Genomic DNA, 14,147 nt, shown 5'->3' on the forward strand with positions numbered 1-14,147 from the left:
TAAACCTAATAAAACACTAAAAAATAACACAATGAAAAATAAAAATTACAATAAACAACTATATAGAGTGGTGTACCTTAAAAACATAGGAGCTGGCACGAAGAATCCGTTTTTGTTAGAGATGGTCTCTCTTGTGATGTTATCAGAGACTCAATTATAATGAGGTCCATTGCGTGTTGTGTCCGTGCCAAGATGGAGAAGAGTCTGGCCGTATGGGGTGGTCGCTTTCGTGAGAATGATTCCGGATCGCGCTAAAACTAGGATTCATGAGCTGTTGCTTAGTCTTGACAGACTTCTTTATATGTTCGAAGATTCGGGCCTTTAGCTGGTGTTTTGTTTTGCCAATGTACAATATATATATATATATATATATATATATATATATATATATATATATATATATATATATATATATATATATATATATATATATATATATATATATATATAAATATATATATATATATATATATATATATATATATATATATATTATTTTTATTTTATATTTTTATGATGATCTATATTTAATACAGACTTAAGAGTAAATAATTATTTTTTTGTATTTTTTTGCAGCTGGCCATTGGTCGAGAGTGTGTCCTTCACTACAGCAACCTGAAGCGGTACTGTGTGTTCTCTCATAATGAGCTGGTGTGCAAGATGGCATCAACCCCTGATGAGCTGGATCTCACAGTAGCTGCTGCCACCTATCAGGATATGCTACGAATGGTTGACCTTGAGAAAAAACTACGCAGATCCCTTCTCCATTGGGTATGAAAAATCTTGTTTATTATGTTCTCCTCAGAAAGTCCAGTTTGCTGTGTTGTTGATTATAGTCATAAGAGCAGCTGTGAATGGTATTTTCGAATGTACAGTAAACCCTCGATATAATGGACTAATTGGGGTAGAATTTAGTCCGATAATGCTGAAGTCCATTTTAAGCGGCATAAATTTAAAAATATGTATAATAATACTGATGAACCTAATAAATGTAGGTATATATGTTTTTTATTGTGTGTGTTGTCTGCACGTTGTCTGTATACCCGCACAGCACACTTCGTGACGGACTGTGAGGCACTGAGGCTGCCAGCAGGTTGGCAGTGGGGCCCTGCAAGGGGCTGTATTGTTACGGGTATGGATAAAATTTTGCAAGTAAGCCAATCTCGCACTGGCAGACAAAATTTTTTTAATTTTCAATGTGTAATGAAATAATCTGCTAATTGTTTCTGTCACAAATCATTAAATGATTGGCTTTTCGATGCTTGTTGCACACCCGCCGCCGCAGCTTCAAAATAGCTCACAGACAGAGGTTCAACTTTCTTACTGTTTTTTATTTCACTCACCGCTCACAAAAATCACAAGCAAACAAACTAGAACAAAACCAGGCAAATTAATGTTTTTCCTGCTGTGTATTCCCCCAGTGCACTTGCGTGGTGGACAGCAGAGTGACTTATTTCTGTGAGGAGGTATTTCTTGCAACACTGGCCTGTGTATTTTATCACCACTGCCGCCGCTGTATCCTGTCATGCGCTGCATATTTCCGCTGCCCACACTACGTGCCGAATAAATTTAAACTAACCAAACCTAACTTAACCTAACCTACTTAACGGGGGACTTCGAACCCCTTGAGCTGTGTCAGTGCTGATACATTACATTTACGTCCTGGATTGATGCATAAAACTTTCTTGTATTGTAAATACGTTCTCCATTTGAATGAGAACCACAAGGAGGAAAATAGTTCATCAGGTGGGCTGAAAAATACTACAGTAACTGAAGGATGGGACAGCAGATAAAGGGAGGAAGGCGAGGTGGCTTGCCGGGCGCAGTTGGTTCAAAAACTATTCTCGGTCGGTCCTTGTGGATATTTAGCCCTCTGACCTTGTACATTGTATCTGAAATCTGTTATAAGTGGGTCTGTTATTTTGAGGGTTTACTGTATTTGTATATTTCATTACTCACATACTTCATTTTACTTTTTTTTTCATCAATCTACCAGATTTTATTTTACTTTTCCAGTTCAAGTTTTCTTCAGAGAAGATAAATTCATCATTTTCAATTCCATGATTTTATCTTAAGAATCTCAGTATTTTCCTTCCTTGTACTGTACAGAAAAGGAAACAGCTTAACCGGGTAGCAGCGACGGGCCAAATTTGTGGCTTTACCCTGTAGCAGCGACGGGCCAAATTTGTGCTATGATATAAACCCCCCAAAATAGATGATACATAAACTGATCAGAAATGCTTTGATATATATTATGAAATGGTTTGTATGAGTGATGATTTTTTCTCATTTTTTCTGCTTAGAGGGACCATTAAGAAACACAATCCCTGCTGCTACCAGGTTAAGGGCAATAAACAAAGGCAAAATGAAAATGCCAGCAAATTGCTGCTCCTTTAAAAGCAAACAGGAATATCCAGAAGATGAATATTCCCCTCTTAAAAGAGTTCAAGTCCTAGGCAGGAGGAAATAAAAAAAAGAAGGCTGTTCCAGAGTTTACCTGTGATAGAAATAAAAATACTGGTTAACTCTTGCATAATGAATTTGGACAGTGTAGGGATGAGCTAGAGTAGAGAGTCGTGTGTAGTGGGGCCATGGGAGGGGTGGAGGCATGCAGATAGCAAGATCAGAAGAGCAGTCAGCATGACAATATTGATAGAAGATAGAAAGAGAGGCAACAATGCAGCAGACTTTGATAGGTAGAAGACGGTCAGTATTGAGAGAGGAGTTGATGAGATGTTTTTATTTTTTATTTATTTATTTATTTATTTTTTTTACTTTTTTTACTCCACTGTCCAAAAGGATTGTGTGTGTGGAACCCCTCTGCACATGAGATGCGTATTCCATACGAGGGTGGACAAGGCCCTTGTATATGAACAGCAACTAGGAGGGGAACGAACTGGTGAACACAATACAGGATGCCTAACCTCAAAGAAGTTTATTTAGCAAAAGAGAGTTAAAGTTTCCAGTTAAGATTCTGAGTTTGGGATAGGTCAAGAATGTTTTGCAACATGCTTTGTGCCTTGGTTACGTATTCAAGCATGCCAAACATCAACTGATCATCAGATTGTACTTGGTTGGGCCTTCAAAATGCTAGCACCTTTTTCACTAAATCAAGGTTTGTCAGGTTGCTACCTGAGAGTGAAATTTGACTTTCCCAAACCAAAACATGGAGTCACAGATAGATTTGGTGTTTTTAATAGGTTATGGATTATTATTTAGATGTTATAGTTGATGATGTACCCAAAATTAAGATTAAAATCAAGAGCAACAGAACTTGAATGGTAAGGTTTTTCATATAGTATGTGCCATTTTATGAGGTGATTTTCTTCCTCTACTGAATTTTTATTTTTTATTTTACCCAAGCTAAGCATCAGTCTTGTATATGAATGGATGGTGCTTATAGTGTGTGATTTTGGCAGGGTGTAACCAGTGCAGAAAGGGAAGCTTTTGAGCTGCTTCCTGATGATGAGAGGCAGTGTGACTTCTGCAAAACAACTTGCTTCCTGTCAGCAGTAACATGCTCCTGCACTCAAGAACGCTTGGTCTGCTTGAGGCACTACAAAATGCTCTGTGAATGTCCACCAGAAAATCACACATTGAGGTAATTTAGTGTTGCCATTGGTCAATTGCAACATGCATTTATAGTAGCTTTGATGACATAAGCACTTGTGAATTAATGAAAAAAAAATATCATGGTAATTTTATTGAAATTTCTGCTCAGATTAATGGTTTATTGTCTAACTTATTGGAATTTCTACCCAAGCAAATGGTTTGTAATTTATCAAAACTATTATGACTAAAGAGATTTACATGTAGTGACAGCTGTTTGAATATTTTTGTCAATTTTTTTTCATATTCATGTTGGTTCAGAGTTCTAGTGGGAGTGTCAAACCTAACAAATATTGCCTATTAAATTAATGTCGGTATGTTTATATTTTAACAGCGACATAGGTAGTGCCAGTAAAACAAAACAAAACAAAAAAGTAATTTAGTACGGTAAGGCATTTTGTAACAACAGACGCTCCAGAGGCAGTGCACGTAAGGTAATTGTATTGTCACACAATGCCCCTTTCCTTTGTTTCATGATGATATTAACCAGGCGAAGTAACTTTGGTTTTTAAGTATTACTGGCTCTTTATATGTTGCTGTTTATAACTACTTATTCTGACTAAATTAGTATATTCCCCCGTTCCCGTGGAATGATTACTGCTTCCAGGAGAGAGACCCCTCTGTGTGTGCTCTGCGCATCACAGAGGTGATTGTCTCTGGAATGGAGGCATACATTCCACGTATTTTCTCTACCCCTCATGCTATAAAGCCTTGGTTTAATCACGCTTGTTCTCGTGCTATTAAAGATAGAGAACCAGCTCACAAAAGGTTCCAGAGCCTTCGAACTCCCACTAACTTTGATCTATACATTTCAGCCCGGAATCGTGCCAAATCTATTCTCCGACTTACCAAAACTTCTTTTATAAATAGAAAATGTCAACACCTTGCTTCTTCTAATTCTTCCTGTGACTTCTGGCATCTAGCCAAAAATATCTCCTCCAATTTCACTTCTTCCTCTTTCCCTCCTCTCCTTAACCCTGACGGCCGTCTCATCTGTCTCTAAGGCTGAACTCTTCGCTCAAACTTTCTGTAAGAACTCCACCTTGGATGATTCTGGGCATATTCCTCCTACTCATCCCCCCTCTGACTCCTTTATGCCTGTTATTAAGATTCTTCCTAATGATGTTTTCTATGCCCTCTCTAGCCTCAACTCTGAGAAGGCTTATGGACCTGATGGAGTGCCTCCTATTGTCCTTAAAAACTGTGCTTCTGTGCTGACACCCTGCCTAGTCAAACTCTTTCGTCTCTGCTTATCAACATCTATCTTTCCTTCCTGCTGGAAGTATGCCTTTGTACAGCCTGTGTCTAAGAAGGGTGACCGCTCCAATCCCTCAAACTACCACCCAAAAGCTTTACTTTCATGTCTATCTAAAGCTTTTGAATCAATCCTTAACCGGAAGATTCAAAAGCACCTTTCCACTTCTAATCTTCTATCTGATCGCCAGTATGGATTCAGCAAGGGGCGTTCTACTGGCGATCTTCTTGCTCTCTTAACTGACTCTTGGTCATCCTCTCTTAGCAATTTCGGTGAAACTTTCTCTGTTGTGCTAGACATATCGAAAACCTTCGATAGAGTCTGGCACCAGTCTTTGCTTTCTAAACTGCCCTCTTTCGGATTCTATCCCTCTCTCTGTTCCTTTATCTCCAGTTTCCTTTTCAGCCGTTCTATCTCTGCGGTGGTAGATGGTCACTGCTCTTCCCCTAAACCTATCAACAGTGGCGTTCCACAGGGCTCTGTCCTATCACCCACTCTCTTCCTGTTATTCATCAATGATCTTACCACAACAAACTGTCCTGTCCACTCGTACGCCGACAACTCCACTCTGCACTATTCAACTTCTTTCAATAGAAGACCATCAGAACAGGAAGTACACAACTCCAGACTGGAGGCTGCAGAACGCTTAACCTCAGACCTTGCTATCATTTCCGATTGGGGCAGAAGGAACCTTGTGTCCTTCAATGCCTCAAAAACTCAATTTCTCCACCTATCAACTCGACACAATCTTCCAAACACCTATCCCCTATTCTTTGACAACACTCAACTGTCACCTTCTTCAACACTAAACATCCTCGGTCTATCCTTAACTCAAAATCTCAACTGGAAACTTCATATCTCCTCTCTCGCTAAATCAGCTTCCTCGAGGTTGGGCGTTCTGTATCGTCTCCGCCAGTTCTTCTCCCCCGCGCAGTTGCTATCCATATACAGGGGCTTTGTCCGCCCTCGTATGGAGTATGCATCTCACGTGTGAAGGGGTCCACCCACACAGCTCTTCTGGACAGAGTGGAGGCTAAGGCTCTTCGTCTCATCAGCTCTCCTCCTCCTACTGATAGTCTTCTACCTCTTAAATTCCGCTGCGATGTTGCCTCTCTATCTTCTATCGATATTTCCACGCTGACTGCTCTTCTGAACTTGCTAACTGCATGCCTCCCCCCCTCCCGCGGCCCTGCTGCACACAACTTTCTACTCATGCTCATCCCTATACTGTCCAAACCCCTTATGCAAGAGTTAACCAGCATCTTCACTCTTTCATCCCTCACGCTGGTAAACTCTGGAACAATCTTCCTTCATCTGTATTTCCTCCTGTCTACGACTTGAACTCTTTTAAGAGGAGGGTATCAGGACACCTCTTCTCCCGAATTTGACCTTGCTTTTGGCCACCTCTTCTGATTTTTTTATGGGAGCAGCGATTAGCGGGCTTTTTTTTTTATTATTGTTTTTTTTGTGTGCCCTTGAGCTGCCTCCTTTGCTGGAAAAAAAAAAAAGTCATTAATCATTAGGTGCGTCACCCCCACCATGACTTTGAATCAGTATGGTGGCTGCCCAAACTTAAGCATTGTTGAGGAATTATAATATGCCTGATATCAAGTACACACAAGTCTTGGTGACAAAACATGCTTTTCTGCTTTGTTTCCATAGAGCCAAAGCATTGCTCCCAGGCAACTCTTGACCCATACCTTGAGCATATAAGGTTCAAGGGAGTTTTCAAAAATAATTTGAAGAACAAAATTTGTCATATGCCATCAAATACAGTAAATCCTACCTTACAGGAGACTGATGCTTCAGGCTTGGCTTCCTTCAAACATCTTTTACTAAAGCACTTCTCTAAACAGCAATGTGGTTTTATCTAAGTTTCCATCTTGACACTTCAGGAAACAGGGTTGCTAATGATAATGACAGTGCATAATTTTATTTCATACAGGTACCGTTATACTCTAGATGAGTTGCCACCTTTGCTGCAACGACTGAAAGTCCGGGCTGAGTCTTTTGATCACTGGGCTGTCAAGGTGAAGGAAGCATTGGAGGCAAAGTCAGAAGAAAAATTAGGTAAAGTACCTTCATGTTCATTTTTCAATATTTTTGTATTTGTTCTTAACCTGTGTAGTGTTTAGTACGTACAAGTATGTGCCTCTTAAGGATGTGTTTAGTACGTACTTGTACATTTGCCCTTTCAAACTGCAGTCATTTTTTTTTTCACATGAAAGCTAAAGAAAAGACAAATATTTTGTCCATAACACATTTTCTACATCTATTTTAGTCAATTTTATATATTTTTTCTCCATGTCAAGGCAAAAAGAAATCTATTACAATTTTTTTCATGAAAATGATGATACATAGTCTAAATGTTTTATGGATAAATTGTAGCAATGGGTGTAAATATTATTTTGTGGACCAGCAGTCAAAGGCATACTACCAAAAATAAAGGAGTGTCACATAGAATCAAGAGTTTTTTCTGAAGGAAAAAGTTTTTTCAAAAACTATTTGTCGAAATTTCATCAAACTTTTAGGTTTTTGATATTACATTATAATAATAGGTATAAGAAATATTTTGAGGAGCCCCCCCCAAAAATCCCATTCAAGAGTAACAGGCAGAGGGCCCCCTCAAGTTCAGTTCCAGTAGTGACACATCTGCATATGCAAAATCTATAGGTAAGGTAAAGTTGGGGGCATACGCTGTAGCAGCGCGTGGCCTCGATGCTCATCTCTGTAACATTGACCATTGAGCCTGTGGTGGGAGGGAGCCCATTACCCCGGGACACAGGGCCAGTGTGACATCCGGGTTACCACAGTTTACCTGCCCCAGGTTTCCCCAGGTACCCATTTATCGACCAGCCCGAAAGGGAGGATGAACAGCTGGGTGAGCTGCAAGCCGCTTGCCTGGGCCGGGATTCGAACCCGGGCCCACGGAGTAGAAGCCAGGCATGCTGACCACTAGACCACGGAGGCGTCTATGCCAACTATAAAATGATCAAATGGAATTCCAAGGAAAAGTTTCACTTTCCAAGGGATATTCAAACCACTCTGCTACATAAACAACATAACTGGATGAACAGCAATAATTGCCACTAGCAAGTGAGGGTTGAGATAGCGTTTAAACATTTGACCCTTCCCAATTCTTTCTCTTGCTCTAAAATTTGCTGGTTTTATCACTCCATCATGGTGGATGAAAAACTCAGTCATTTCCTTATATGATGTGTAATGAAGATGTAAAAGAGAATAAAAATATTGCTCATTGAGCTCATTTCTTTTTTAAATGTCCAGAGCTAAGTGAATTAAGAGAGCTGGTTGAAGAAGCAGAAACTCAGAGGTTCCCAGAGAGTGAGTTGCTGCAGACACTTATTCAAGCAGTTACAGAAGCAGAAAAGTGTGCTACTGTTGCTGCCCACTTAGCCACCAAAAAAGTTCGCACTAGGTAAGTTTTTACTGCTTTATTTTTTGTAGTTGTAATTTTTCCATTACTGCCTCATCTTTTCTATTATTACTTCATTATTTGCCCCTTTGCTCTCAGGCGGTGCATGTGGGCTCCCTGACTCACTCAAGCACGGTGAACTATCATGTGTTAATGTCTTACTTGACATCTTGTAGCAAAATTACTAATGATATTAGGAAGCTGACTTTGGTCTTGTTTGGAAGCTGTAGAGTTTTCTTTTCCTCTTCAGTTATATCCTTTCCCATAAAATAAACAAAAATATCAAATAGCATGTATAGATCTACACTGATGTAAGGGAAATTACACAATAGCAGCAAACACGTAATAAGATCTTGTTGTTGTGGTTGTTGTTATGGGCCGCAGCAATCTATTCGCTCGTAATAAGATCTGATGGCAGATTACAAGCTTTTTTAATACAAAGATTTTAAAAATTCACTTGTTGCCACCGCTCATGCTGCTCGCTGATTGGTTCCTGCGTTATGACGTCATGCCTGGGGGCGGGGCCAAGGCTGCTTCAACTCACATTTGTATATATCAATTATTTTTTCGCCATCCTCAAGAAATATTTTCGTATTGCATATATGATTTTTTGTTTTGTTTTCATATGCTTTATAGATATTAATTGTATGGGCACCATGCTTTAACTTAAAAAATATGAATAGACAATACATATTTGTATTTGTTGTTTCCCACCAAACAATCAGGCACTGCAGTGTCATAAAAAGCCAGGGCATTATACAAGCTTATAAAGTTAATGTAGTAATGCACTCAGACTTCTTAAGCTGCTTGCCAATATTGGTCCGCATGAATTAAACTGCAGATGATCAGTGTAGTCTCCCGACAATGTTGAGTTTGGAGTGAAGAACATTGATATATCATGTGTACTGCAATATAAGTATATGTACACTGTGATGTTTACTTAATAATATTCATTCTGAATTAATGTACTTATGCATGAGGTGTATGCAGTGGTATATGGTAATGCAGGTATATGCAATGGAGTCTAATTGTTAGGTGGGAAATGCAGGTATGTATTGTCTATTAATTTTTTAACCCAGTAGCTGCTGGGATCATGTTTCTTAACCCTTTCAATATGTGACGCAAACGTTGGCGTCACAGTATGGAAAGGGTTAAGAGGAAATAGAAGAGGATTAATCCTCTTCTAAACCTCTTAATCCTCTTCCATTTCCTCTTAATCCTCTTCTAAACCTCTTAAGAGGAAATGGAAGAGGATTAAGAGGTTTATAAGAGGATTAATCCTCTTCCATTTCCTCTTAACCCTTTCCATACTGTGACGCCGATGTCTGTGTCACCGTATTGAAAGGGTTAAAGGCTCCTCTAAACGAATTAATGAGAAAAAAATCATCACTCACGCAAATCATTATACAATACCGTATTTGACGGCTTATAAGATGTACTTTTTTTTTCCAAAAAAATGTCCCTAAAAATCACCTTGCATCTTATAAGGTCAAGGTTCAGCTTTGGGTCACTGGCCAGTGAAGTTATAGTGCAGCAATGGCACTTAAATTAAACTGCAAACCTCTCTGCAAATGTAATCAAAGTGGCAATCATTTTTACAGCAACAACGGCAACTCTTTTCTAAAGTAACAGGGTATAACAGTAGTACTTACCACTACTTCATATAAAATGACACCAGTCAGGAAGAAAATTACGTGACTTAATGCTTTAACCTAAACAAACTAGTAGACGGTTGTACACAAAACCTGACAACACGCACAAGACACGCTACGTTTCCTTAGTAGACAGGGATCATTGAGGTAAGACAGACCTTCATAAAACTGTTTAACCTTGTTTGATAGGTAAACACAAACAATATATGGATAATATTGACAAGATATTGAGAAGATAGGTTATTATTGGATATTTACAGGTGCCTGTCTCCATTTTGCACTTATTTTAACATTTTTACTTTACATACATGTTCAACAAACATTGAACCACATTCAAGTTTGAAATTTCACACTTCCTTATGTTTTAAAAGTGTATTAGAGTAGAAAGAATGGAAAGATGTTGAAAGATGGGGAAGCTGTGAAAGATAGATGGAGAGAATATTTAAAAAAGTTAATGAATTTTGAGGATGGACATCCAGCAGCTGTAACAGCAGCAGTTTTGAGTAGAGGTAGAGGAGGAGTATATAAAGAAAGAAGTATAACATATGAAGAAGTAAATCAGGCAATAAAAAGGTAAAAAAATGGAAAGGCAGCAGGAATTGATGGAATCACAACAGAAATGTTGAAGTGTGGAGGAGATGTAGTTGTTAAATGGATGGTCAAGATATGTAAAGTAGCATGGGAGGGGGGGGGGGGGGGTCCAGCAGACTGGACGAAAGCCATCATTGTCCCAGTTTACAAGGGGAAGGGCAGGAGAGGGGAATGTGGGAGCTATAGAGGTATAAGTCTCCTGAGTATACCCGGAAAGGTATATGGAAAAGTCATAATAGAGAGGGTGCAAAGACTTACAGAAGAGAAAATCAGTGAAGAACAAGGAGGCTTCAGGAAGGGAAGGGGATTTGTGGATCAGATATTTGCCTTCAGGATGGTAGTAGAAAAAATATTAGCAAAAGGAAAGAAACTATACGTTGCCTTCATGGATTTGGAAAAAGCTTATGACAGAGTCGATTGGATTGCATTGTGGGATGTTTTAAAGATTTATGGTGTGGGAGGAAAACTGCTTAGTGCAATAAAGTCTTTCTATGAGGATGAATCTGCATGTGTCAAAATTACTGGAGAAAAAAGTGAACATTTTGAGATAAAAGTGGGCTTAAGACAAGGGTGCATCATATCACCATGGTTATTCAGTATTTATATGGATAGTGTTATTAGAGAAATTAAGGGCAAAGTTGGAGAAGTTGGAGTAAGACTTTTCGATGAGGGAAGGAAGTGGGTACTGAATTCGATACTGTGCTGATGACACGGTGCTCATTGCAGAAAATGAAAGTGACCTACAAAATTTGGTCAGTGTTTTTGATAGTGTCTGTAATAGGAGAAAGCTGAAAGTAAATGTCAACAAAAGTAAAGTGATGGTTTGTGAGCAAAGTAGAAGTGAGGTTGTAGATTTTGTATGCCCATATAGAGTGGGAATTGAATGTGAAAAAGAATGCAAAATAATTTTAAATGGTGAAGAAATGGAGGAGGTCAATGAGTTTAAGTACCTTGGATCAATTATGTGTAAGCATGGTGGTATGGAGGGAGATATAAGAGAAAGGGCATTGCAAGGAAGAAGGGTGGTAGGGTCTTTGGGACGAATCATGAATGGCAGAAGTGTGAGCATGGAGGTAAAGAGGGATTTGAGAAATACAATAATAGTACCAACCCTCACATATACAAGTGAAATGTGGGCCTGGAATGAAAGTCAGAGGTCTAGAATGCAGGCAGTGGAAATGAGTTATTTGAGGAGTGCTTGTGGTGTGACTAGAATGGATGGAATGAGTAATGAAAGTGTGTACGAGCGTTTTGGAATGTGTCACAGGGGTGAAGGGAAGAAGTGTGGAGTGGTGAAGAAGTGAAGCGACAGACTTTAAAGTGGTTTGGCCACGTGGAGTGAATGGAGGAGAGTAAGATGACCAGATGGGTGTATGTGAGTGAGATAGAGGGAGGGAATGCTAGAGTGAAAAAGAGGGATAGGGTGCAAGAGTACGTTAGGGAGAGGGGGGAAAGATCTTTGAGAAACTTTGAGCAGGCAAGGAGGGAGTGTCTGGATAGAGACAAATTTGTCTACTACAATCTTTCTCTTTACCAAAACTTTCTTTATACCCCCTCCCATGCCTCCCCCTCAGTCACGACCGCAGGAGCTATATGAGACTGGTTGGCATCAGTAGATGACAATTCTACTCTCCATGGCTGCTAAAGAGCAACTAATATGATGATGGTGACTACATGGTGCGAAAGAGGGATGATGTTGCCACACGAGGTTCATTGGAATATACTTTGGCATCGTGGGAAATATAAATATTCACCTTGGAACATGTGTCATCTTAAGATGTCTGGCACACTCTAACTCATAGCATCTTGAGATGTCTGGTGCAGTTTATGGGTTAAATCGGATTTTTTTTTATTTAAATGATTTTTTTTGGCATTAATCCTTGTTTGTTTCCACTGATTATTTGTTTCAGTCTTATGAAGCCATTTTCTTGTATTAAATTTGGGCACTGTGAAATGAAACCATAGTTTAACCCTTATACCCCATGATAAACTGAGCGGGCGGTTTGAAGTTATGTACATAAAAACGGGTAACTAATGTAAATAGGTGTTCCCCTGCTTAGTGTTCAGTCAAATTATTGTAACAAATACTGGGACAATTATATATCATTTGAAAGCTTAGAAGTTGCTCTTTGCTATGGTATAATGATAAATAAACAAATGAAATTTATATATTCCTATAGATGGGAAACCTCCAGTATCACCTCACACTCGTCATCTGACATCATCCTCGTGGCACACTCCGCTCTTATCCAGGTCAATAAGCAGACAAAAAAACAATTCTCACGTATTGTCATGTATCAGATCATGTGCCTGAAATGCTTATTTACTCATAGAAATACATATCTATCTGCTATCTTGCCTAGAAATTGGTAAAAAAAAAAGATAAAATACAGCACACATCGCGACCGTGTATTCACCGTGGGAAACTCTGGAGCCCGACTACAACATAAACAAATCCTTGTAAAAGCTGGTACGTGATTGGCCAAGCATCCAGCATGTTGAAAACAAAGGGCCAATGACAAGGCTTGATGCAAACACTAAAATTATAAAATTATAAAATATTTTTTCTCCTGGTTCACTGCTTTCCCACATACTTTGCAAAATAAGACACAGTTGTCGTTAGAGAATATATCACTGCCAAATTCTCTCACCAAATCACTAAGTTTTTTACAAGACTTTCGTCATTATGACGCTGGGTGGTGGATGGTCTGGAGAACATTGAACCAGCAACACAAAGGTAGTGGCCAGGCCAACTTGGGCCATCTGGCAACAGCAACAAGCACTAACATTAAAAAAAAACATGTTACACTCGGGGTGCCAATAGAAATGTTAAATTTTAGCTATAACTAAAGAAAATTACAGGATATACACTTGTAAAAGCCAGAATAGGCACTAAATTGTCAAAAAAGGCATTATCATGATAAAATCACTCAAAAGGCACAAATAGGCATTTTTGGCATTTATGGCAAAATCTGGTCTCTAGTTATTATCAACAAAAAGACCTGACTTTCTTTTTTATGCTTTTGAATATTTTTCTTGTAAGAGATTGCAATGATTCACTGGTGCCTGACTTGCTATAGGACCCGTACAGGATCAGTACAAGACAAGTAGACTTGATACTTTTCCTGTACATCTGGTTCACATGCTCTTCCTTCTCTTATATATATATATATATATATATATATATATATATATATATATATATATATATATATATATATATATATATATATATATATATATATATATATATATATATATATATATATATATATATATATATATATATATATATATATATATATATATATATATATATATATATATATATATATATACATATACATACATACATACATACAGTAGAGCCCCGTTTAGTGCGAGAATTAGGTGGATGAATCCGGTCACGCTAACTGAATTTGCGCTAATTGAATAAAGTAACCAATACGAAAAAAAATATTTGGTGCACACGTGGGTCTGACTTTTGGGTTTGATAATTACTCAAAATAATCACTCACATTAAAAAAACAACCGTACGATTGGCTGAGCTCTGAAAACACGCTTGTGATTCGCTGGGAGTCCGATGACGTCATCGCCGGCGATCACC

General features: G+C 38.6%; 1 protein-coding gene across 3 annotated transcripts in view; it reads left to right on the forward strand.

Annotated features, from left to right (window-relative positions):
• Positions 1–14,147, forward strand: part of LOC127009062 (lysine-specific demethylase 5A-like) — a 57,088-nt gene that overhangs the window by 22,676 nt on the left and 20,265 nt on the right. For all 3 annotated transcript variants that reach the window (XM_050881779.1, XM_050881778.1, XM_050881780.1), the window contains 4 exons: positions 577–771; positions 3,420–3,601; positions 6,810–6,934; positions 8,150–8,300. In XM_050881779.1, coding sequence (XP_050737736.1) covers positions 577–771; positions 3,420–3,601; positions 6,810–6,934; positions 8,150–8,300 — 653 coding nt within the window. The remainder of the gene's footprint in view (positions 1–576; positions 772–3,419; positions 3,602–6,809; positions 6,935–8,149; positions 8,301–14,147) is intronic.

The sequence above is a fragment of the Eriocheir sinensis genome, chromosome 39, assembly GCF_024679095.1.
Source record: "Eriocheir sinensis breed Jianghai 21 chromosome 39, ASM2467909v1, whole genome shotgun sequence".
Classification (NCBI taxonomy): domain Eukaryota; kingdom Metazoa; phylum Arthropoda; class Malacostraca; order Decapoda; family Varunidae; genus Eriocheir; species Eriocheir sinensis.